The sequence below is a fragment of the Arvicola amphibius genome, chromosome 7, assembly GCF_903992535.2.
Source record: "Arvicola amphibius chromosome 7, mArvAmp1.2, whole genome shotgun sequence".
In the NCBI taxonomy this organism is placed as follows: Eukaryota; Metazoa; Chordata; class Mammalia; order Rodentia; family Cricetidae; genus Arvicola; species Arvicola amphibius.
In genome coordinates, this window is record NC_052053.1 from 117686424 (window position 1) to 117709879 (window position 23456).

A 23456-nucleotide genomic window follows, 5' to 3' on the forward strand; every position below is an offset into this window, starting at 1 on the left:
CTCCCATTAGTTCTGTCCCACCGTCTCCATGAGTGAACGCACCCCTCTCGTTCCTGACTTTCTCCCTCATGTTCTCGCTCCTTCTGCTCCTCATCGGGACCTAATCTAACTTACAGTCTGACAAGCTCATCATGAAGGCCGTGCAGAGAACAGAAGACGACAATGACAGATACAGGTTAAGAGAGTTTGCCAATAATTGAGGCACAGGTGAAATAACTTGACAAACAGTAGGCATGGAAGTGGTAAGGATACCCGAGACCTTGATGTGGATGAGAAGTACAAGAACTAGTTTGCAGATGCTAAGTAGAAGGTGAGAAGGAACGAGGCCAGGACTAACTATAAATACTTTGGTAAATGTTACTGTTAAGTTAAAAGGATGATTTTTTAGATATAGCTACAGATGGGCATATTTAGGAGGCATGATAACTGGTCTGGAGCGAGGAATGTAGTACAGTGGCCAATAAAAACTCCAAGTAAGGATTTTATTTTGGCATATTATTGAAATGAAAGGTAGTCTCTTAATTGACCCCACCAAAGGTCCTTGCTTCCTAGTATTTACGTCCCATGCAGTCACCTTCCCTCTGATGTGGGCTGGACTTAGTATCTCACTTTTTGAAATAATTTTCAATTTTTAAATAATTATCTTCACCAAATTGGACTGTAGACAAATCTGTGGAGGAATTTTCTTGATTCTTGATTGACACTGGAAGGTGCAACCCACCATGGGTAGAGAAGCACCTCTGAGAAGGTTCCTTGGGTTATGTAAAAAGGAAAAGGAGTAAGCTGTGGAGACAAGCTAGTAGTACTGCCACATGGACTCTGCTTCAGTTCCTGCTTCTAGGTTCCTGCCTTGAGTATATTTTATGAGATGATTTTATTATTCAGAGTATTTATCACAGCAATACAAAGCAAGCTAACACACATCCCTTTGTCCACACATCTCTTCTGTCTGGTTTATAAAAAATGCATCTATACAGTGTGCATAGTGTTGGCCTTTCAACACTATGCACACTTTACACAATACTTTCAAGTATAGCATGTGTTTAACTGTACTCACCCCACACCTTCTGTCTTACCTCCTCAGCCTTCTCCCATCCTGTTCTCCTACTTTTATGCCGTAAGTCTTGTGTGCGTGTGCATGTCTGTGATGTATTGTTATTAAATCTAGGACTAACACATGAGAGAAAGACGGGGGAGTGGCTCGGGGGTCAAGTGTGAGAACTGGAGCATGGATCCCCAACACCTGTGTAAATGTCAGGTGAGCCTAAGTAGCCTGTACTCTGCACTTGGGAAGTAAAGATTTGAGCATCTAGCTAGTGATACTAACAGAATTGGTGACCTCTGGCTTTTGGTGAGAGTCTCTGCCTAATATATACGGTACACAGTGATGGAGGGAGCCATGGGATATGTGTGTGCAACTACACATGTAACATATATACTTATACTGCACATAAACAAAATGAGAGGATATATGCACCACTTGTCTTTATGAGTCTGCTTTATCTTGATTACTGTGATTTACAGTTACATTCATCTTCCAGCAAACATTTTTCTTTTAAATTAAAATATTATTATTAAAAGCTTTGAAATAATAAAACACTATCCAGAGAGATGAGCCAAACCCCAAGTCTATTTATTTCAGTTAAGTTCTATACAGTTAGAATATACACTCTGAGGTTATGGAGTTTCACATTGGATTGTACTTTCACTATCAATTATATTCTTATGTATATTATCCACAAAACTTACACATTCTGTAGAGGCTTGATATCTAAAATATCTAAGAACAAAGGAAAAAATAAACAAAAATGGGATGGCAAGAAAAAATTCAATTAAAAAATGAGGCACAGATTTAAACAGAAAATTCTTTTTTATTCTTAACATAATTTTGATATACTCCAATCCCACCCACTTCTCAGTCTCTCCATATCTGCTCTTCATTCTTGTAGTGTCCCCCCACAAAGGAAAATTAAAAATAAAATAATAAAAATAAGATAAAATTTAAAAATGCAAATACGATTAATTAAAAACAAAAACCAAAGAAATCAAACAAACAAAACACACTTCATTCCTCCATTTTTCCGGTCTCTCCATCACCTCTTCATTTTGTCTTGGCATTGGAAGCTGCTTTGTAGACCCTTTTGTTCAAACAGCTTTACTTGGAAATGTTCATGATGTCATGTGTTGTTGGTCAGGTTCAAGGCTTCTGGCTTCTGGTACACCATCAGTATTGGATACTCACCTAAACTGCTCCTGGCTATCCTGCAGTTGCCCTGGATCACACAGGTCATGCAGCTATTGCTCTATAGGACCAGTCTCTGCTCGTGGACCAGCAGGTCATAGATGGGGTAGATGTTGGGGAGTTCCCACTCAAAGAACTGGAAGTGTGAATGGGTGATGGCTGAGTTGTTCTCAACAGGCCACTGGGACCACTCTCCTTAGGTGAGGGTGGAGCCAGCCCCCCATACACACCAGTTATAAGGGGTGTGATTAGCTTTCACAAGTGCTGAGTTGGGGTGGGAGGGTGGAGGGGTTTGAGGCAGGCAAGGTTTCCTGTGCAGGGGTCATTGGGGTCCCTTATCCCAGGGCCATGGAGGAGTGATGTCAGCTCTATGGTGAGTGGGGAGTGGCTTTCCCCTAGTCAATGAGTGGCAGGGACAGCTCATTATGGCCCTTATACTTCAACACACGGTTTACATGGGCCTCTGTGGTGGGCAATGGACATCAACACAGATCTCAGTTGTGGCAGGACTACAGAGACCGACATGGCTAGCAGCAGCAGTTTGGGCCCAGTTGTCACCATGGTCCTGGGAAGCAGTGCAGAACTCTTGTATTGGCATGAGCCTGGCAGCTGCATGGTCCAAACTCAAACATTGACCCAGGTGGTGGCCAGACCACTGGCAAGCACTTGACTTTCAATGTTATCAGGAGCAACACAGACACTGGCCGCCAGAGGGCCACAGACCCAGGCATGGTTCCTGGTCACAGCCCTTCAACATGGTCCTGGGTAAGCAGCACAGGCGACCCCAATATGCATGGCACTGGCAGCAGCATGACCCCTGGACAAAAACATGGCCTCAGTTGTCAGCCCTGTTTCCAGGCATCTTTCTGGCCTTTGGTAGTAATGGGAGCCATCGACATCAGCACAGTCCCTGGCTGTGGTAGGGCCACAGACTCAGATATGGCCCTGGGCTACAGCTAGGGCCAGCCAGATGTCACTGTGGCAACAAGTTTAGCACCACATTCCACCCTGATCTGGATCTGTATGGCTCTGATGGCAGAAAGACCATTGTCCTCAGTGTTGGCCCATACCTTAGTCATCTGCACAGCCTTAGGTAGCTCCACAGACATCGATGCAGACACTGGCTGTGCTAGGGCCACAGACCCAGACATGGCCCTTGGCAGCAGCTTGGGCTTGGACAGCACCATGGCCACGGGTGGCAGTGTTAGTTACTCAGATTAGCATGGCCCTACTCTTAGAATATCCCTCAGTTCCCAACGTGGCTATAGGTGACAACCAAGAACCTGGCCCTCCATGTGGACTTTGGTAGGAACATGGACCATGGACATCAACACAGACTCTAACTGCGGCAGGACCACAGAGATGGACATTTTAATTCTTAAAAAAATAAATACAAATGGCTGAGAAACAAAGAAATGTTCAACATCCTTAGTCATCAGGGTAATGCAAATCAAATATACTTTGAGATTTTATCTTAAACTAAGCCAGAGTGGCTAAAGGTCAATAAAACAAATGACAGGTAAGGCGGACAAGTAATGTGCAGTAATGGGAACATTCATCCATTGTTGGTAGGAGTGCAAAACTGTACAGCCACTACAGAAATCAGTGTGGCAGTTCCTTGAGAAGCTGGCTATAGACTGATCTATCTCAAGATCCAGCTATACCAGTCGGGTATATGCCCAAAGGATGCTTCATCCTACTAGAGAGACACTTGCTCAATCATGTGCATTGCTGCTCTATTCACAATAGCCAGAAATTAGAAATAGCCTAGATGTTCATCAGTAGAAGAATAGATAAAGAAAATATGGTAAACTTAAAAACGGAGTAGTTCTCAGCTGTTTAAAAAAATGAAATCACAAAATTTGCAGGTAAAGAGATAGAGATGTAAAAAGGTCATCCTGAGTGAGATAACACTGACCCCAGAAAAACAAATACAGTTTACATTCACTTATATGTGGAGGTTAACATTTAATTCGCCAATAAGCAAGCTACAATCTCTATAATTACAAATTAGGTATAGAATAAGAAACTAGTCAGTAGGGATGGATCTCCCTAGGATAGGTAATGGCATAGACAGTTGTGTGCAGTTTTGGATGGACAGGGTAGGGGCACTGGAATGGGAAGATCAATATGGAGGGGAAGGGAAGAAGAGGGTGAAGGAGGGAAACTGAAAGAAACAGCTAAAACTAAGGGAAATTTGAGATGTTGTATGGAAATCTAATACAGTAGAAGCTCCATAAAATAGATACATATATGAAGGCAATCTAAATAAAATCACCAAATAACGGGGAGATGAGACCCAACTGAACATCTTCCACCACCAAACGAAGGTTCCAGTTATCACAAATGGATTACATAAATTTGAGTTTTTGGTCAAAGGGACCCTATGTGAACCCCCAGAAAATCCAGGCTATTGTCAAGGCTATTGGTAGCTCTCCACAAACTGACAATTATTTTTGCTTTGACCTCCCAGGTGTCTTGAGAGCTCTACTTATTTCTTTCTAACCTGAATAACTTCTAAGAAGTTGACATGTATTTCTCTCCATCACCATTTAAATACATATACCATAAACATGCAAAATGGCAGAAATGTATATTATTTTTTACTATTACTGTATGGTAATAACTGCCAAGTTAGAATTTTCATCTTAAGCCCTGTTTTAACTTGAAACAGCCATAACATGCTGTCCCATGGTCTGTCCTGAGCCCAGGTAACAAACCATCATGCTTGACGGGGGCGACTTTAGAACACTTGTTTTCCGTTCTGCATGTGCACACATTCCCAAAATTATACTTAATTCTCACAAAGCTATCTATTATTTGGGGATAATTGAAAATCATCATAGAAATCTGTAATTCTCTCTTATCTATAGTTTTGCTCTACTTGTAAATTTAATAGAAAATGGTTTAATGACAACTAATTTATATATGACTATGAATTTTAAAAACATTTTGTAGAAAGATTATTTTACTAAATTTCACACATCGTACAGATTAAAAACCACTGTAAACATTTTCAGTGTATGTATGTGTGTCGGATGTATGCCTGTTGAGGATATGCCTGTGTGGGTGCGTGTTAATGTATGGGGTATTCATGTGATGGCCAGAGATTAATTTAATATCAGGTGTACTTTCAGGTGCTTTCTATCTCTTTCTTGGAGAAAGGATCTCTCTGATCCTACAGCTCATGGCCTTGGCTAAACTGGAAGCACCAGGAACCCACAGGTCTCTGTTCCCCACATGAGGGTCACAAGTACACACTTCAGTACCCAGTGTTTCATCGAGTTCTAGGTATCTTAAGTCTCCATTCTTGCATAGCAAGACATTTCTAACTGGGCCATCACCAAAGCTTTTACTTATTTTTTGAGGTTATTTTGTCAGTATTGGTTTAATGTGTCAGACTCTTTTAGCCATGATATTTACTTATAATCTAAGAGAAAAATGAATTTAATGGGACTAACAATAGCACGAGTCTAGAAAATCTCTTGTTGTATAATAAACACATGATTTTTGCTTCTCACAGACTAAACTTGTTAGTGAACATGTAAACACCTTGAAGGGCAGAGACTATGAGTGTTTCATAAACACTTTACTAACAACTAAAGTAACTCAACAGTTAATGGAAGGGCATGGAGGTGTATAGCTTTAATCCCAGCACTCAGGAGGCAGAGGCAGTTGGATCTCCTAGTTCAAGGCCAGCCTATTCTACAGAGTGAGTTTCAGGACAGCCAGGACTACAGAAAAACCCCGTTTTGAACCCTTCCCCTCAAAAACAATAACAGAAAGGAAAAAAAAAAAGTAGAATGGGAAGTCATGAGCACAGCCCCCACTCAAACAGTAAGACTCAGAATGTTTTTTCTCCTTCAGGATTACTGTATCTGTATTGCACTGAGATAGAACATGCCATAAAATGAATATGTCACATGTTTCAAGTTCTAGTTGAATACACCATCTTTCTTTTCTTTCTTTTGTTTTAACAATTTACGTATTCCTTTAATTTCCAAACAAATTCACATGTCCTTCAAGCAGCGTTAGCTCTCTGGGTGACAAATACTACAACACATTTAAAATTGTGTAACCAATGTTGCTACAAAGGAAAGTCTGATGATTTATCATTTAACTATAAAAGGTAATAACATAAAAATATAAATAAAATAAATATATACCAGAAGTTATTAATATACAACCACTCAAAATTCAGAAAATTTTTTTTCATGTACACATACATGAAATAAAATAATACCATAACAGAAGGGTGCTGTATCTGTGTTTAAAGAAGGGGTTGTTGGCAAACAGCACGGCTCACTATTGCTGAAATGTACACAACTGATATATGCAGCACAGAAAGCTGGCACCGAGGGCTTACAACCTTAATTTGCCTGCAAGAAGGAATGGCCATTTACCTTCAGAGCACGTTCCTGATTGTTTTCAGCAGTCGGGTGTCTCGTGTTGTTTGCTGAAGTCTGCTTCTGCTCTTTCAGACGATGAAGCTCCTGGTGCAGCCGTTTGCACTGCCACAAGGGAAGAATCCCATTAAGTAAAGGAGTTAGCATTTTTTTAACCAAGCCATATGAATTAATGTAAATAACACCACTGTATTCTCTCAGAGACAGGGATTTCTTTTGCAACAAAAATTGTAGGTATAAATAATGTTAAATACAAACAAAATAACCACTATTTATAGAACTTTGGTAATTCAGTTACCATTTTCAATCAGTCTTATTATAAATATTATATTTAAAACATTTAGTTTCATAAAATTAGGATCAAACTGTTTCAAATAATTTTATTTCCTGGTTAAATAGCGCTAGTTAAAAACCCACTGTTGAATAAAAAGCATGCATTTAAAATCATATTGAATTTGTAATAAACTATAATAATGTAGTCTATGATCAACTTATATTAATCTTATCTAAATAAAAATGCCTAAAGAAACAATCCAGTTTTTAGTTATTTAAATCATTTTACATAATATCTATACAGATTATAAAAAAATATGGTGCAAATTAAGATGATATGAAGTTATAATGGGACACTACTCAAAGCAATAAACTCTAAAACCCATGGTTCAGAAAAGAAATTAAAAGTTACTCCTCATTTTATCTAATTTAAAAATAGTAAATTTGAGAAATAACCAATAAATGGGCATACTGATTTAAGATCTGAACAACACCCTTTTGGACTACTTGACAAATGGAACTTGCCATAATGAATAGGAAAAGATTCATTTTCATGGTACAAGCAAAATGTAGCTATAATCCAAACCCATACTTCTTACTCTGGCCCCAACTACAATGTATCATCTGCATCAGTACCCCCTTGGGGTAATATACAAATCTTTTGAAAAGAAAAAAGGCTTAACAGACATTCAATGTTGATTTAGATTACATGATGTTGATATACACATATAAAATTGTTCACAGCTCATACATGTACAATATTCTTAGCACATTTACCAATTAAATAAAATAACCACAAAAATAAAGACATTTCAAGTTCATATTAATTTAAATTATCTGACAGCCTTGTGAAGATAAATTCTGGGGGATTGAGATAATGATTTAGAAGGAAAAGTACTTGCTGCATAAATGAGGGTCTGAGTTTCCATCACTAGAACAAACTAAAAAGTCAGATGTGGTACTATGTCTACCCTCCCAGTGCTCCTACGGCACAATGGGAGGCGGGCCAGAGGGCTTGTCCCAAATAAAGTGGGAAGCGAGGACTGACACGGATGTTATCCTTACCACTCCACATGCATGCCATGGCATGTGTAAGCCTCTGCTCACACAAAGGAGCATGTAAATATACACATATGCACATTGTACAAACACACAGAGGTAACATATTCTGAACATATGATGTGCTGCCTACTGGTTAAGTGGTAGTTCTCTTACGGTGTGTTATGTATGTGACAACCTAATTCACTTATCACATTTTAAAAATTATGTAAAAACTCTGTGACACATTTACTTTCATTATTATTTGGAGGGAACACATAATTACCATTACAGTTTACCTATTTTTGCTTTTTTTAAGCTAACAAGAAGAAAGTTCATCTCATAGTGAAAATAAAAATTATGACATGAGAATAAATTGCATAAATAACAACACAGCTTTTTTCTACTATTATTATCTTTCATTTTCAATTAATTTTATAAAGAAATGATTAAGTATCAAAAAGCTAAAGACTGAATGATCTATGGAAGTCCAAAGGCAAAGTAAATAATTTCAGCTGCAGAATTAAAATTTTTTCATGAAACAGAGTAATCCCACTTTGGGTTTATTTTGGGTATATTCTTAAGTTGAAACTGAATAAAAAAGAAAATAAAAAAAATAAATGGAGAAGTATCAAGGAAATATTGGAAAGTAAGGAGAGCATTCCTCAGTTGAGTTTTGCTCTTCCTAGGTGACTCTAGTTTGTGTCAAGTTGACAGAAACTAACGTGCACTGCACTTTTGGCCCTCTTGTGCCGAATGTAAAAGAAATGCTTGTAGCGTACAGTTAAGAGCAGGTATTTTGATGGTAGATACACTAATCATATTAGGGGCACTATCTTTTATTCCTAGCCTGCCAAAAGGTCCTCCTCCTCCTCTGTAAAATTCTGTCGGGTTTCATTGTCTTTGAACCAATTGTGTTAATCTGATAGATTATCTCAGTTTTCTAATAGAAGACAGTCCTTGACATTATGAGGTCTACCCAATCATCACATATATTGGTTATGCCCATTGTGTAAATGTATGTGTACATTTAATTTGGTTTGTAATTTATCTCAGATTTCCAGTAAGTTACTATGTGGTAGATGCATTTGGGTTGAGCTTTCTAGTGCTATTTCCAAAGCTAAAAAAGAACTTGTTCATTTCTCTGAAACAGTTTATATAAAAGAATTCTTGAGAAGGGATTAGTATATATGCCCCATCAAACCATTTGCATTTCTTCCCTGGATTCAAATTCTTTTTCAAAAGTACAACTTTCAAAATTCTGTTTGTGGGGATAGTTCTTTCTCTAGAAACCTGATTATTTGTCCCCTGTATTCTTCAGTAAAGAAATGCTGTGTCGCTGTCAACCTCATGTAAATAAGAGAGCTCTGTGGCAATGTGAAGTCACTCTGATAGAATACTAATCCCTTTGTATGCTGATTTATCTTTCTCAGGAGCTGTCCTAACCAATTATATAACTCCTGGTTATGTTTAACTTTGGTGTTCTGCAGTTCTGGAGCATGTTGTGAATTTAGAGGTATTTTCTTTTTACCATCTTATCATTTTACCTGGACATGTGATAGAGTGTTCACCTACCATGTTCCAGGCCCTGAGTTTGATACGCAGCACTAGACACACACACACACACATATGCACACACATGAACACAAATGTATGCATACTCACAGTCACACACACTGTCTTAAGATTTCTAACACAGTTATCATCTTAGGACATTACATTAAACTTTTACTAGTCATATTTTAAGAACACTTATTTAATGTGTGTGTGTGTGTGTGTGTGTGTACTGTGTGCATACATACTGAAGTCAGAGGACAATATACAGGAGCTGATTTTCCCTTTCACTATGTGAGTACCAGGAGCAGATATCAGAACAGCAAGCCTTGGCCATGGTGCCTTTGCCCTCTGGACCACATCAGTAGCCCTCTCTCATAGTTTTAAAAGCACATGTGTATGGACTGAAAATAACCATTGTTAACTGAGACTCTTGTTTCTGTCTTCAGCTGTTCTCCCTGCACTCATTTACTTGAAAATGTTAATGATCGTAGTTTTCATTCATACATGTTTTCTTATCTTCTTTCTTATATTCAGTTCAGTCCATCTTTCCCCTCATACTGTTACCACGTTTTTCTCTCTCGCCACAAAGTATTAAGTATCAAGTTTGTAACCGTACTTTAATTGTCTCCCCAGGTGAACTGCTTTCTCATGTTAGGTATGCTGCTTTTGCTGTGCCTGTCTTCAACAGTGATTCCTTCATTGGCACTATTCACTGGCACTTCATTGGCATTAGCTTCCCCTACGTGACCTAAATCTACCCACTCAGAGCAGATTTATGTGATAGTCTCAGTTTGTAGATTCATTTCTTAAGAGTTATGCAACATGAAGCCTCTATTCTTGTATAATACAGGATAAGCCCTTTAACTTTTCAGCTTAATTTTCTCCATTTAGGCCAAAGACAAATTTCCTATCATTTCTCTGAACCAGTATTTTCAGATCAATGTTCATGTGAAATAATTAAACTTATAAGAGTAAGAAAAAAATGAATTTGCACAGAATTTCTCCACACCAACAACTGCATGTCAGCTAAGAAGATCACTAACCATGGCTGCTGCTGAAGCCATGACTTCTTTTTCAGGAGGCCTTGTTACAGTCACAACTGTTCCAGAAAGTTTACATCAGCCTTTACAGTCTTTAATCATGACAACCTTTAATGACCTTTCGATGACTGACTCCATCTTGCAGCTATTTTCACTCAGACAAGGAGTGTGCACTTCCTGGATGACTCAGCAATGACCTGTGATTGGGGCAAATGTGAGGCTTATGGCTGGGACATGACTGATGGCACAGGAACTACATGGACACAGGCTGTGACTGGCTATCCCTGGCTGTGAAAGCCTCTTCCTGATGGTACTTTCTACTGTGCTCTTCATCACACGCAGGGCGGGATTAGCTGCCTGCATCCACTGCAGACAACACACCTGAGCTTTGCATCTGATCAGTGACAGCAGCAAAGGGATGGCTTTAAAGTTACAAAGAATCACTGGATGTTTAAATTACTGAGGGTCAGTGGCTGTGACGAACAGAAGAAAACATAACATTGGAACTCCTGGCCACTGACAGAATTCCAAAAAGCTGCTGGAAGAGTTAAAAGTCTGGAGTCCCAGCAGGTGGTGATATTTTGTTCGTGATCTAACAAATAAAACTTGCCTGAAGATCCAGAGTGCAGAACTACTGACTAGTCAGCATAGAGTCCAGGCAATGGTGGCATACACTTTTAATCCCACCACTTGGGAGCCAGAGGCAGACAGATCTCTGTGAGTTCAAGGCTACCCTGGGCTATATGAGATTGATCCAGTCTAAAAGAGAAATAACCCAGGCAGTGATAGCTTACACTTTTAATCCCAGTACTTGGGAGTCACAGCCTTTAATCCCAACACTAGGGAGGTAGAGACAGGAAGGAGTATGGCTGGGTGAAGAGAGGAATATAATGTGGGATGAGACAGGAGCTCAGGCATTCAGTCGTGCCAGTCAGTCTGAGAACTAGTAGAGACAGGATCTTGTCTATTCAGTCTAAGCATTTGGAGAGATAAGAACTTTAGTGGCTGGCTGCTCTGCTTCTCTGATCTTTCAGCATTACCCCTATACCTGACTCTAAGATTATATTATTAAGATCAATTAGAAATCACGCTACACCGAAACTCAAGAGTTGTAACAACTGGCTGCTAAGTATTTTAAGAATTGAGGGATCCAACACCCAAACTCAAGAGCTCTTACACTCTTTGCTGGGTTCTGGACTGTTAGCATTCAAACTCCTGAGCAAAAAGATTCTAACCATAGCATAGAGATGTTTAAGTCACTAGCTTTGAAAGATTAAAGAATCAGAGTCCAAGCCTCTGAGGTCTGAGTTTGCTTTGGCCTGAACACCTACATGAACTATAAGCCTCCAGCTTTATCCACCTGAAGACTAGAGGTTATCGTTTTGTTCTCAGGATCTATGTCTATTAAGAGTGAGCTTGTATGTCCAGCTCACAAATCTGGGGCTACCATCACTGAGGCAATTGCTCTTTTCCTATTTGTTACTTCTAGTCCAACAGAACAAAAGGCTTTTATTTGCTGTTGTCATAATTATGGTATTTCTGGTAAGTCAAGGGAATTTGAAAACTATACCACATGTTCCATGACATTATGGAATTATCATATTTTTGATGTAATAACATTGTGGTTATTATGGTCTGAATGTGAAACATCTTATATAGGCTTATCTGGTTCAACACTTTGTCCCTAGTTATTGATGTTAATTTGGAACTTTGTGAAGCCATATGATATGGTGGCTTTCTGGAGAAAATGTCACTGGGTGTGGGAGTTCAGGCTTGATATTCTAGTCCCATTTTCTGTCATTTTTATGCTTCCTGACTAAAGAATGACACAAGGTGACCAATAATACTCCTGTCATCATGCTTTCTTCCCTGTGATGGGCTGTGTGTCTTCTTAACCTATAAGCCAAATGAACCCTTCTTCAGGGGCTTCCTGTAAGGACAACAGAATTACACACATAACTAAGAGGAGATTATGTTTAGAAAACCATTCATTATTTCAGAGATACACAAGAAAAGTTACAGACAAAAAGCAATTATAGTTAACGTTTTCTTTAAAACAATAGGGGTAATGGATGAAAAACATACTTTGTTTTGAATTTTTTAGATAGAGTCTTGTTATATAGACAAACCTATGATCCTCCTCCCTTAATCTCTAAGTTCTTTGCTTATACCTGTGTGGCATAAACATGACTTCAGAAGTTAAAAGATAGATCATTATGGGAGGATGAAATTATTACAGCAATTCATGACATTAACTCTATAAGGTCAATGATAATAAGAAAAACATTAAATTTGCCACTGTAAATATACATGAGAAAAGTTTACAAAGCAAGAAAGCAAAACAGACAGAAGTAATGGTGAAATTTTATAAAATGAACTTTATTGTACCAAACTACAAATTTCTTTTATTGATCATTATAAATTCTTAAATATTGTGTCAGGTACTGCAATGGTTACTACACTTCTTGTTTGCTTTCTGAAAGAATAATTTGCCTGAGGTCCTAGCAAACAGTTCTGTAAAGTTGTTTGAGATGTATTAATAGCAGCCATTTCTCCTGTTCAAATTGCTTTGGGCAATAAATCACCATAACTGCACTACTATCAAACATCTTAGTACTTGGATGACATATAACTCTTTCTTTTCTTTCCTTTCTCTTTTTTTCCCTTTTGAGACAGGGTTTCTCTGTGTAACAGCTCTGCCTAGCCTAGAACTAGTTATGTAGACCAGACTGGCCTTGAACTCACAGAGATCAGACTGCCTCTGTCTTCTGAGTGCTGGGATTAAAGGTGTGCTGCCACTGCCCCGCTATAACTCCTTCTTTTACAAACAAATATTAAACTCTTCCAGTGAAAACAGAAACTAAACTGTCACTGTGAATTCTTTACTTTGAACTACAGATGTTTAGAAGCACTAAAGACTCAATAGGCTTTTGTTGCTTTACATTTAAAAAATGTTAAAAATCACTATATTTTGAAATGATAGTCATGATAATCACAATGCTTTCCCAACAATATGCTTAAAAAGAACTGAAAGAGAAGAAATAACTTGTTTTTGAAAAATGATGTTCATCCTGGAGTCCTCCACTGCTGATGGCATTTCAACCTTGTACAGACACTTTGGAAATCAATATGGCAATTCCTCAGAAAATTGGGATTCAATCTACCTAAAGACCTTGCTGTATGACTCTTAGGCATATACCCAAAGCATGTTCCATCTTACCAAAAAGAAGACGGAGAAGAAGAAGAAGAAGGAGAAGAAGAAGAAGAAGAAGAAGAAGAAGAAGAAGAAGAAGAAGAAGAAGAAGAAGAAGAAGAAGAAGAAGAAGAAGAAGAAGAAGAAGAAGAGGAGGAGGAGGAGGAGGAGGAAGAAGAGGAGGAGGAAGAAGAAGAAGAGGAGGAGGAAGAAGAATTGCTCTACTATGTTTATTGCATATGTAGAGAAAGGTATGATCCTCCCTTAATCTCTAGGTGCTTGGCTTATACTCATAATAGCTAGGAACTGGAAACAACTTAGATGTCCTTCAACTGAAGAATGGATGAAGAAAATGTGGTACATTTAAACAATATAGTATTACTCAGCTATTAAAAAAACAATGACCTCATGAAATTTGCAAGCAAATGTATGGAACTAATGAATCCTTAGTGAAATAACCCAGATCCAGAAAGAAAAATGTGATATGTACTCATTTATAAGTGGATATTAACTGTAACATAAAGGATAACCAGGTTACAATCCACAGACCCAGAAAGGTTAATTAGAAAGTAGTATTCAAGGAAGAACAGATGGATCTCCTTGAAAAGGGCAAGTAAAAGGTTTTTTTCAGGTGGCCTGGGGGCAGCTGAAGATGGAAACATGGAAATCAGGTAGAGGGCAAATGGAGGGAGAGAGTACTGGGAAAGACAACTGGAATGGGGGGCATATTTGGGGGCTTACAAAGACTGATTTGTAATCAGAGAGCCTGCATGAGACTGACCGAGGCCTTCTGCAGATATGTTATGGTTGTGTAGCTTGGTGTTCTTGTGGGACTCCTATCAGTGGAAGTATGGCTGCTTCTGACTCCTGTTTGCTTCTCCTATTGGGTTGCCATGTTCAGCCTTGATGAGGGTATGTGCCTAGTCTTATTGTAACTTGTTATGCCATGTTTGGTTCATATTACTAGGAGGCCTGCTCTTTTATGAAGGGAAACAGAGGAGTGAATCTGGGGTAAAGGAAAAGAGGGACTGAGAGAAGAGGAGGGAGAGGAAACTGCTGTTGGAATGTACTATATGAGAGAATGAATAAAAATATTATTAAAAATGATACCAATATAATCATTTTGATAATGAAATATATATCAGAGAAGGCCTGAGACAGCAAACTACACAGGAGCAGAACAAACTCTGAGTGCACTGAGCGACCTCCAGAAACGTGGAGTGACCAACAGGGTGACTGGAACTGTGGCACTGACTGCACCATGAGGAGCTACCCTCTGAGCCCTGAATCACTAGCTCCTGGAAGATTGATCACCAGAGTCACAGGCAACCCAAACTACACTAATAAGAGAAAAAGATGGGTAGACAAGGTAAGAATACATATAACACCACAAAGAGGAACACAACACCAGTAAAAACTAGTGAACTTTCAACATCAAGACTTGAACAACCAAATATAGATGAAGCAGAAGAAATGACCCAAAAAATGTTAGAAGAATGTTTGAGACCTTTAAGGAAGAAATGACAAATTCCCTCAAAGAAATTGAGGAAAAGACAAACAAAAAAATTGGAAAACATCAAAAAAATCTCTTAAAACCAAGAAGAAGCAATCAAACATATGAAAGAAACTATTCAAGATTTGAAAATGGAAATAGACACAATAAAGAAAACAGAAGCCGAGGGAATAACAAAAACAGAAATCATGAGAAAACAATCAGGAACTCCAAATGGAAGCATAAACAGCAGAATACAAGAGATGGAAGAGAGAATCTCAAGCGCTGAAGATACAATAAAGGAAATAGACTCATCTGCCAAAGAAAACATTAAATCTAACAAAAGCTTAACACAAAACATTCAGGAATATGGGACACCATGAAAAGACCAAACCTAAGAATAATAGGAATAATAGATATATAAGAAGGAGAAGAAGCCCAACTCAAAAGCACAGAAAACATATTTAGCAAAATTATAGAAGAAAACATTTCCAACCAAAAAAAAGATATGTCTATGAAGATACAAGAACTTTACAGAACACTAAATAGACTGGATCACCTCAACACATAATAATAACACTAAATATACAGAATATATAATAATAACACTAAACATACAGAATGAAGAATATTAAGAGCTACAAAGGAAAAAGGTCAAGTAACATATAAAGGCAGACTTATCAGAATTACACCTGACTTCTCAAAAAAGACAATGAAAGCCACAAGGTCCTGGTCAAGTGTTATGGAGACATTAAGAGACCACAGATACCAGCACTGACTACTATACCCAGCAAAACTTTCAATCAGCATAAAAGAACAAAACAAGATATTCTATAACAAAACCAGATTTAACCAATACCTAATCCAAAACCCAGCCCTACACAAAGTACTAGAAGGAAAACTCTAAACCAAGGAAATTGGCTACATCAACAAAAACAAAGATTATTGATGATCTGACAGCAGCAAATCCCAAAGAAGGGAAAAACACACGAATTAACATCACCAACAGCGAAAACTAAATTAACAGAAGATAGCAATCACTGGTCATTAATATCCCTTAATACAAAAGGACTCAACTTCCCTTAAAAAGACACAGGCTAACAGAGAGGATATGAAAACAGAATCTATCCTTCTGCTGCATACAAGAAACACACCTCAACCTCAAAGACAGACATCGCCTCAGGGTAAAGAGTTGGGAAAAATTATGCAATCAAATGGACCTAAGAAACAAGCTGGTGTAGCTATCCTAATACCTAACAAAACACACTTCAAACTAAAACAATCAAAAGAGACAAAAAAAGGACATTTCATAATAGTCACAGGAAATATCCGTCAAGAAAAAAATCTCAATACTGAACATCTATGCCCCAAATACAAGGGCACCCTCATATGTGAAAGAAACACTTCTAAAGCTTAAATCATACATTAAACCCTAAACACTAATAATGGGAGACTTCAACACTCTACTCTTACCACTGGACAGGTCAGTCAAACAAAAAACTAAGAGCGATATAAGGGGACTAACAGATTTTATGACTCAAATGGACTTAACAGACATCTATAGAACATTCCATCCAAACATAAAAGAATAACCCTTCTTTTCAGCACCTCATGAAACCTTCTCAAAAATTGACCACATACTCAATAACAAAACAAACCTCAACAGATACAAAAAAAATTAGAATAAACCCATGTATCTTATTGGATCTCCATGGCTTAAAAGTATAATTCAACAGCAACACTAATTCCAGAAATCCCACAAACATATCGAAAGTAAACAATGCTCACTTGAAGCATCAATGCATCAAGGAATAAATAAAGGGAGAAATTAAAGACTTCCTAAAATTCAATGAAAATTACTATACAACTCACCCAAATTTATGGGACACAATGAAAGCAGTGTTAACAGGAAAGTTCATAGCACTAAATGCCTACATAAAATAGCTGGAAAATTCCCACACAAGTGAATTAAAAGAACATTTAAAAACTGTAGAACAAAAAGAAGCAAACCCACCCAAGAGAACTAGATAGCAGGAAATAATCAAATTGACAGCTGAAATAAAAAAAAAAAATAGAAAAAACTGTCCTTAAGACAAAAAGGCAACCTACTGATTGGGAGAAGATCTTCACCAATCCCGCATCAGACAAAGGTCTGATCTCCAAAATATATAAAGAACTCAAGAAACTAGACTTTAAAATGCTAATTAGCCCAATTAAAAAATGGGGCACTGAACTGAACAGAGAATTCTCAACAGAAGAAGTTCAAATGGCCAAAGACACTTAAGGTCATGCTCAACCTCCTTAGCGATCAGGGAAATGCAAATCAAAACAACTTTGAGATACAATCTCACACCTGTCAGAATGGCTAAAATCAAAAACACCAATGATAGCCTTTGCTGGAGAGGATGTGGAGTAAGGGGTACACTCATCCATTGCTGGTGGAAAGCAAAATTCTTCACAGACCTCGAAAGAATGGTACTCAACTTCATATGGAAAAGCAAAAAACTCAGGATAGCCAAAACAATCCTGTACAATAAAAGAACTTCTAGAGGCATCACAATCCCTTACTTCAAACTCTACAACAGAGCTACAGTACTAAAAATAGCCTGGTATTGGCATAAAAACAGACAGGAGACCAATGGAACCGAATCGAGGACCCGAATATTAATCCACATACCTATGAACACCTGATTTTTGACAAGCAAAAAAAAAGTCAGATGTAAAAAAGAAAGCATATTTAACAAATGGTGTTGGCATAATTGGATATCAACAGTTAGAAAAATGAAAATAGATCCATATCTATCACCATGCACAAAACTCCAGTTCAAATGGATCAAAGACCTCAACACAAAACCAGCCACACTGAACCTCAGAAGAGAAAGTGGGAAGTACACTTGAACACACTGGCACAGGAGACCACTTCATAAATATAACCCAAGTAAAACAGACACTGAGAGCAACAATTAATAAATGAGAAATCTGAAACTAAAAAGCTTCAGTAATGCAAAGGACAGGGTCAATAATACAAAAGAACAACCTACAGAATGGGAAAAGATCTTCACTAAACCCACATCAGACAGAGGTCTGATTTCCAAAATATACAAAGAACTCAAGAAATTGGTCATCAAAAGAACAAATAATCTAATGAAAAAAATGGAGTACAGACTTAAACAGAGAACTCTCAACAGAGGAATCTAAAATGGCTGAAAGACACTTAAGAAAATGTTCAACATCCTTAGTCATTAGAGAAATGCAAATCAAAATGAATTTGAGATTTCATCTTATACCTGTAAGAATGGCCAAGGTCAAAAACACTGATGACAACTTATGCTGGAGAGGTTGTGGGGTAAAGGGAACACTCCTGCATTGCTGGTCGGAATGCAAGCTGGTACAGCCCCTTGGGATGTGTGTGTGGTAATTTCTCAGAAAATTAGAAAACAACTTTCCTCAAGACCTAGTAATGCCACTTTTGGGTATATATCCAAATGATGCTTAATCGTACCACAAGAGCATATGCTCAACAATGTTCAGAGCAGCATTGTTTGTCATATCCAGAACCTGGAAACAACTAAATGCCCCTCGACTGAAGAATGGATACGGAAAATGTGGTACATTTACACAATGGAGTACTACACATCAGAAAAAAAATGAGATCTTGAAATTTGCAAGCAAATTGATAGAGCTAGAAAACACCATATTGAGTGAGGTAACCCAGACCCAGAAATACAATTATCATAAAATGGTTTTTAAACACAAAACAAGGAAAACCAGCCTACAGATCACAATCCCAGAGAACCTAGAAAACAATTAGGACCCTTGGAGAGACATACATGGATCTAATCTACTTGCGAAGTAGAAAAAGACAAGACCTTCTTAGTAAATTGGGAGCATGGAGACCATGGGAGAGAGTTGAAGGGTAGGAGATAAAAAGAGGGGAGCAGAGAAAAGTGTATAAAATCACTCAATAAAATCAATAAAAATAATTAAAAAGGAGAAAAGATAGCTTGAAAAAACAAATTAAAAAGTTCAAAAAAAGAATGTGTACAGGAAATAAACATCACCAAAGTATGTTTTTTTATATATACATATACAATGTCACAATGAATATCATTTTTCTTTAAGATTTAGAAATACTGGCGTGGTATTTCCTAGTTTAGAGATGCTTAGGATATTTCTTTTAAAATGTCTGATGTCTAAATGGATTTGAGATTGTAATTACAAGAGTTGGACTAAAAGTAGAAATTTCTTAATAATACATCCTCATAAGTTCAATAATAAATGGCAAAAATTCTAGAACTGTTCTGATTTTTTCATTTTGATAGCAATTATATCAGAAAAATATTACATTTCTGTATTTTAATATGAATAATCAGAAAGTAATTAAAATGAAGAACAATATTTTATAACTGAAATGATTAAAATAAAGATAATTATAAAATTATCACATAAATGAGGTTTGATGAAGCTTATTCATTTTCTGTAATCTCTTCCAGGCTGCAAAGACATTTATTTCTAAGACAATCACATTACTTCTCTGGTTAGTGCAACTAGAAGGATGTGGTATTCTGATTCCTTTTATGTGGTTATAACCTTGTGTACCTGAACTTTGCAGTTAGCTGATGGTCAGGAAAACAAAATTCAATAAATAATACCATTGTAATGAGTTGCCTCTTAAGTAAACATGAATGCATTTTAAAAATCCACAAAAAAACATAGACCAACCTAAATGTAAAGTTGGCAGTTGATGCACGGATGGACAGTCATTCTTCGTGTACTATTGTAAACCACAGAGCTAAGTTCAGTATTAGTGCTCTAGCTGCAGTTGAATTCTTTATTTTGCTCTTCTTCAGTTATTGCATTCCTGGAACCTCTGAGGCTTCCTCTTGGTTTGCAAACTTTGTTTATTTGCCATTATAAATGTTGTAATCTCCATAGAACTGTCAATTACTTATGTGCTCATTCTTAATTCTCTTTTTGCAAAATCTGTTGCCCAAACATTGTTAAATCCTAACAGAAGCCACTCTAGGTTCTAAGATTACAATGGGAGAAAAACTAAAATCTTTTTTTGTAAGAGCCTGAGAAACAATCAGTTGAATATTATATAAAAGCCACTAGCACTCCTCAAACAAAAAGGTAATGGCAATCCAAGCATCAAATTAAGCCTAATTTCAACGTACAGTTTATTAGTTATATAAATTTCAACATGGATGGGGAAGGTGGGCACGAAGTCCCACACATAGCTAAAGCACTACTGGCATTTGATAACTGCTAGAAGACGGAGACATAGTTATCTTCAATGGTGTGACCCCTGGCATGTTGGCCATTTTCAAGGGCAGGCCCCACATCCAGGAATAATTGGTAGTTGGCAGAAACAAACTGAACTCAGCTAGTTTTAAGTGGGGATAAATATAAATGTGAAGTTGGGCAGGGGAGAAGGTGGAGATGGGTCTTCAAGGAGTGGGTGCATGAGGGAAAAACATGATCAAAATAACTATATGAAACTGTCAAAAAATAATTACAAAACTGTGGTAGTCTGAATAGGAATATCCCCCACAGACTCATTCATGAATTTGAGTGCTAGACCCATACATAGTGGCACTATTGGGAGGTGTAGCCTTGTTGAAGGAAGCATGTCACTGCAAAGGTGGGCTTGAAGGTCTCATATGCTCAGGCTAGGCCTAGAGAGTTTCCTTTTGCTTCCTGGCACTCAAGATGTAGAACGCTCAGCTCCTTCTTGAGCATCAAGTCTGCTGGCAAGATGCCATGTTTCTTGCCATGAACATCATAGACTCACTCTCTGAAACTGTAAACCACCCCAAAATAAATGTTTTCCTTTATATGAGTTGCCATGGTCATGGTGTCTCTAAACACCAATACAAACACTAAGACAAACATCAATAGAAAAAAGTCAATACACTCTGGCAGACTGACAGCCAACATTTAAAAATTCATAGGGTTAAAACACCACAAGCCTTAGGTTCTGAGAAAAAAAAAGCCTTCTGGGAGCATAATTCCCGGACATCCTTTTTCCATAAAACTTATTCTCCAGGAGACCAGACATCCATATATATATATATATATATATATATATATATATATATATATATATATTCAAAATATTTTGAAATTGCTATTATTGATGCCATGTCCACTTGTATCAATCATCACTGAAAGTTCCTTATCTGTGGTTCGGTTGCATCTGCTTTGTACATTCAAGGAGGGCAAGAATACATTTTGAAAATTCAAAACATATTACTTCTGGCTTGATATACATTTTTTTCCTGCTTCATAATCCATTCATGTTTAACTAGATTTCTACCTGAAACAACATAGATGTTTTGTTCACTTCAAAAATTAAGACTTATTTGGTTCTCAAACTGAAGTTTTACCCTATTGGCTCACATTCATAGAGATTAAAAGTGTTATACTCTATATTGCAGGAGGAAATAAATGCTCAATCTCATTCACCTCTGAACCCTGTGAGCTACCATAATAGCCTGTCTGAAAGATATGTCCATATGTGCAATAGTGGCACACATGTTATGGAGAAACCAATAACTTTTAAAGATTGGATTTAAGACCCACTCCATTAGATAGAATAAATGTTCTGTGACTAAGCAATCATGATTTTATTAGATTTAAGGCCTGCTCAATGAGATGGAACCCATGTGGCTAGCTAGAGAGGTCAGGGGCCCTGTGGGAAGCTTATTACTATTATTTTGCTAAATGAACACAGAAATAAAGCAACTTCTAATGATATGTGTCCATACTCATGTCTAAGTGAATTATACATTCTTCATTAGAGAAGCTTCTTTCAGTAGACAGTAACTAACACAGAAACTCACAAATTATTCAGAGTATGAGACATTTTGCAAGCTCAGCTCTACATAGGATGTCAATAACACTTTTCCACTCCAGGCTCATGGATCTATGCAGAAGAGGGGAGATTTTGGATGTGGTAGATGATTTCAAGGAAACAGAATCCAGACATAGCAGTGCATTTGCATTTACGAATTCAGAGACTGACAGAATGTACAGGACCTGAACAAGTTCAAGCCAGAAAAAAGTTCCAGAAATGAGTAAGGGACATGGATATAAAGTCCTGTTCCTACCCAAGAAGCTAATTGCAATTGACAGCTGCTGGGAGGATGAAAAAAATCAATGCTTTCAGGAGAGTGACACTAGATACATCAACTACAACACAGGACAGGTTCTGTGCTTAGCCAACACAAACACTAGACATTTAACTCTCTCTCTCTCTCTCTCTCTCTCTCTCTCTCTCTCTCTCTGTGTGTCTTTCTCTCTCAGAATGTAAATTTGTTTTGGCAGAAAGATAGAAGGGCGGGGGTCTGGTAACGAAAATAAAAATTATCAAAATATATTGAACAAAATTCTTAAAAAAGTAAATAAAACATATTAAAATATATGTTGTTATGGATGGTCAAATGAGAAAATAATGGCAGGTTGTTATATTAGACCATTGTTATTTATGGGAACCAGCATATTGTGTTATTACTAGACATTTTCTATGGATATGGATTTGCCTTTGCTGAACACAGTACTGCTGGGAAAGAATTCTTGGGAGCCCCTAGAGTATCTTATTTACAACCATGGTATCTGCAAACATTGCTTCTGATCACTATACACCAAGTTACCCATGACAGTGAAGCTCTAGGAACTTACTGGCTTTCACTTTTTTTTTTTTTTTTGGTTTTGTCAAAACAGGGTTTCCCTGTAGTTTCTAGAGCCTGTCCTGGAACTAGCTCTTGTAGACCAGGCTGGCCTCGAAGTCAGAGATCAGCCTGCCTCTACCTCCTGAGTGCTGGGATTAAAGGTGTGCGCCACCACCGCCCGGCCCAGCTTTCACATTTTTTATCAGCCTCTTCTGATACTCATTACCAATTGATTCTAAACAATCTCAATCAAAACCTTACCAAAAATTTATAAAATTGAAAATTATAAGATTTATCAGAAATGCAAATAGAATTAATAACTTAAGCTTTAATAAGTGAAGTTGAAAGTGTTGAAATGCCTGACTACAAAATTTACAATTATCAAGACAGTGTAATATTGACCTAAGTATAAACAAAGAATTCTTAGAGTAAAACATGTTCTGAAACAGACACAGATATAATTCCAAGAGCCATTTCATAAGAAAAAAAACCTTTCAATCAATGATGCTAGAACTAGATATTCATCTGTCACACAGATTCAA

General features: G+C 37.5%; 1 protein-coding gene across 1 annotated transcript in view; it reads right to left on the minus strand.

Annotated features, from left to right (window-relative positions):
• Mipol1 (mirror-image polydactyly 1) overlaps positions 1 to 23456 on the minus strand; it is a 204244-nt gene that overhangs the window by 79311 nt on the left and 101477 nt on the right. The window contains 1 exon segment of the mRNA XM_038335748.1: positions 6646 to 6753. Coding sequence (XP_038191676.1) covers positions 6646 to 6753 — 108 coding nt within the window.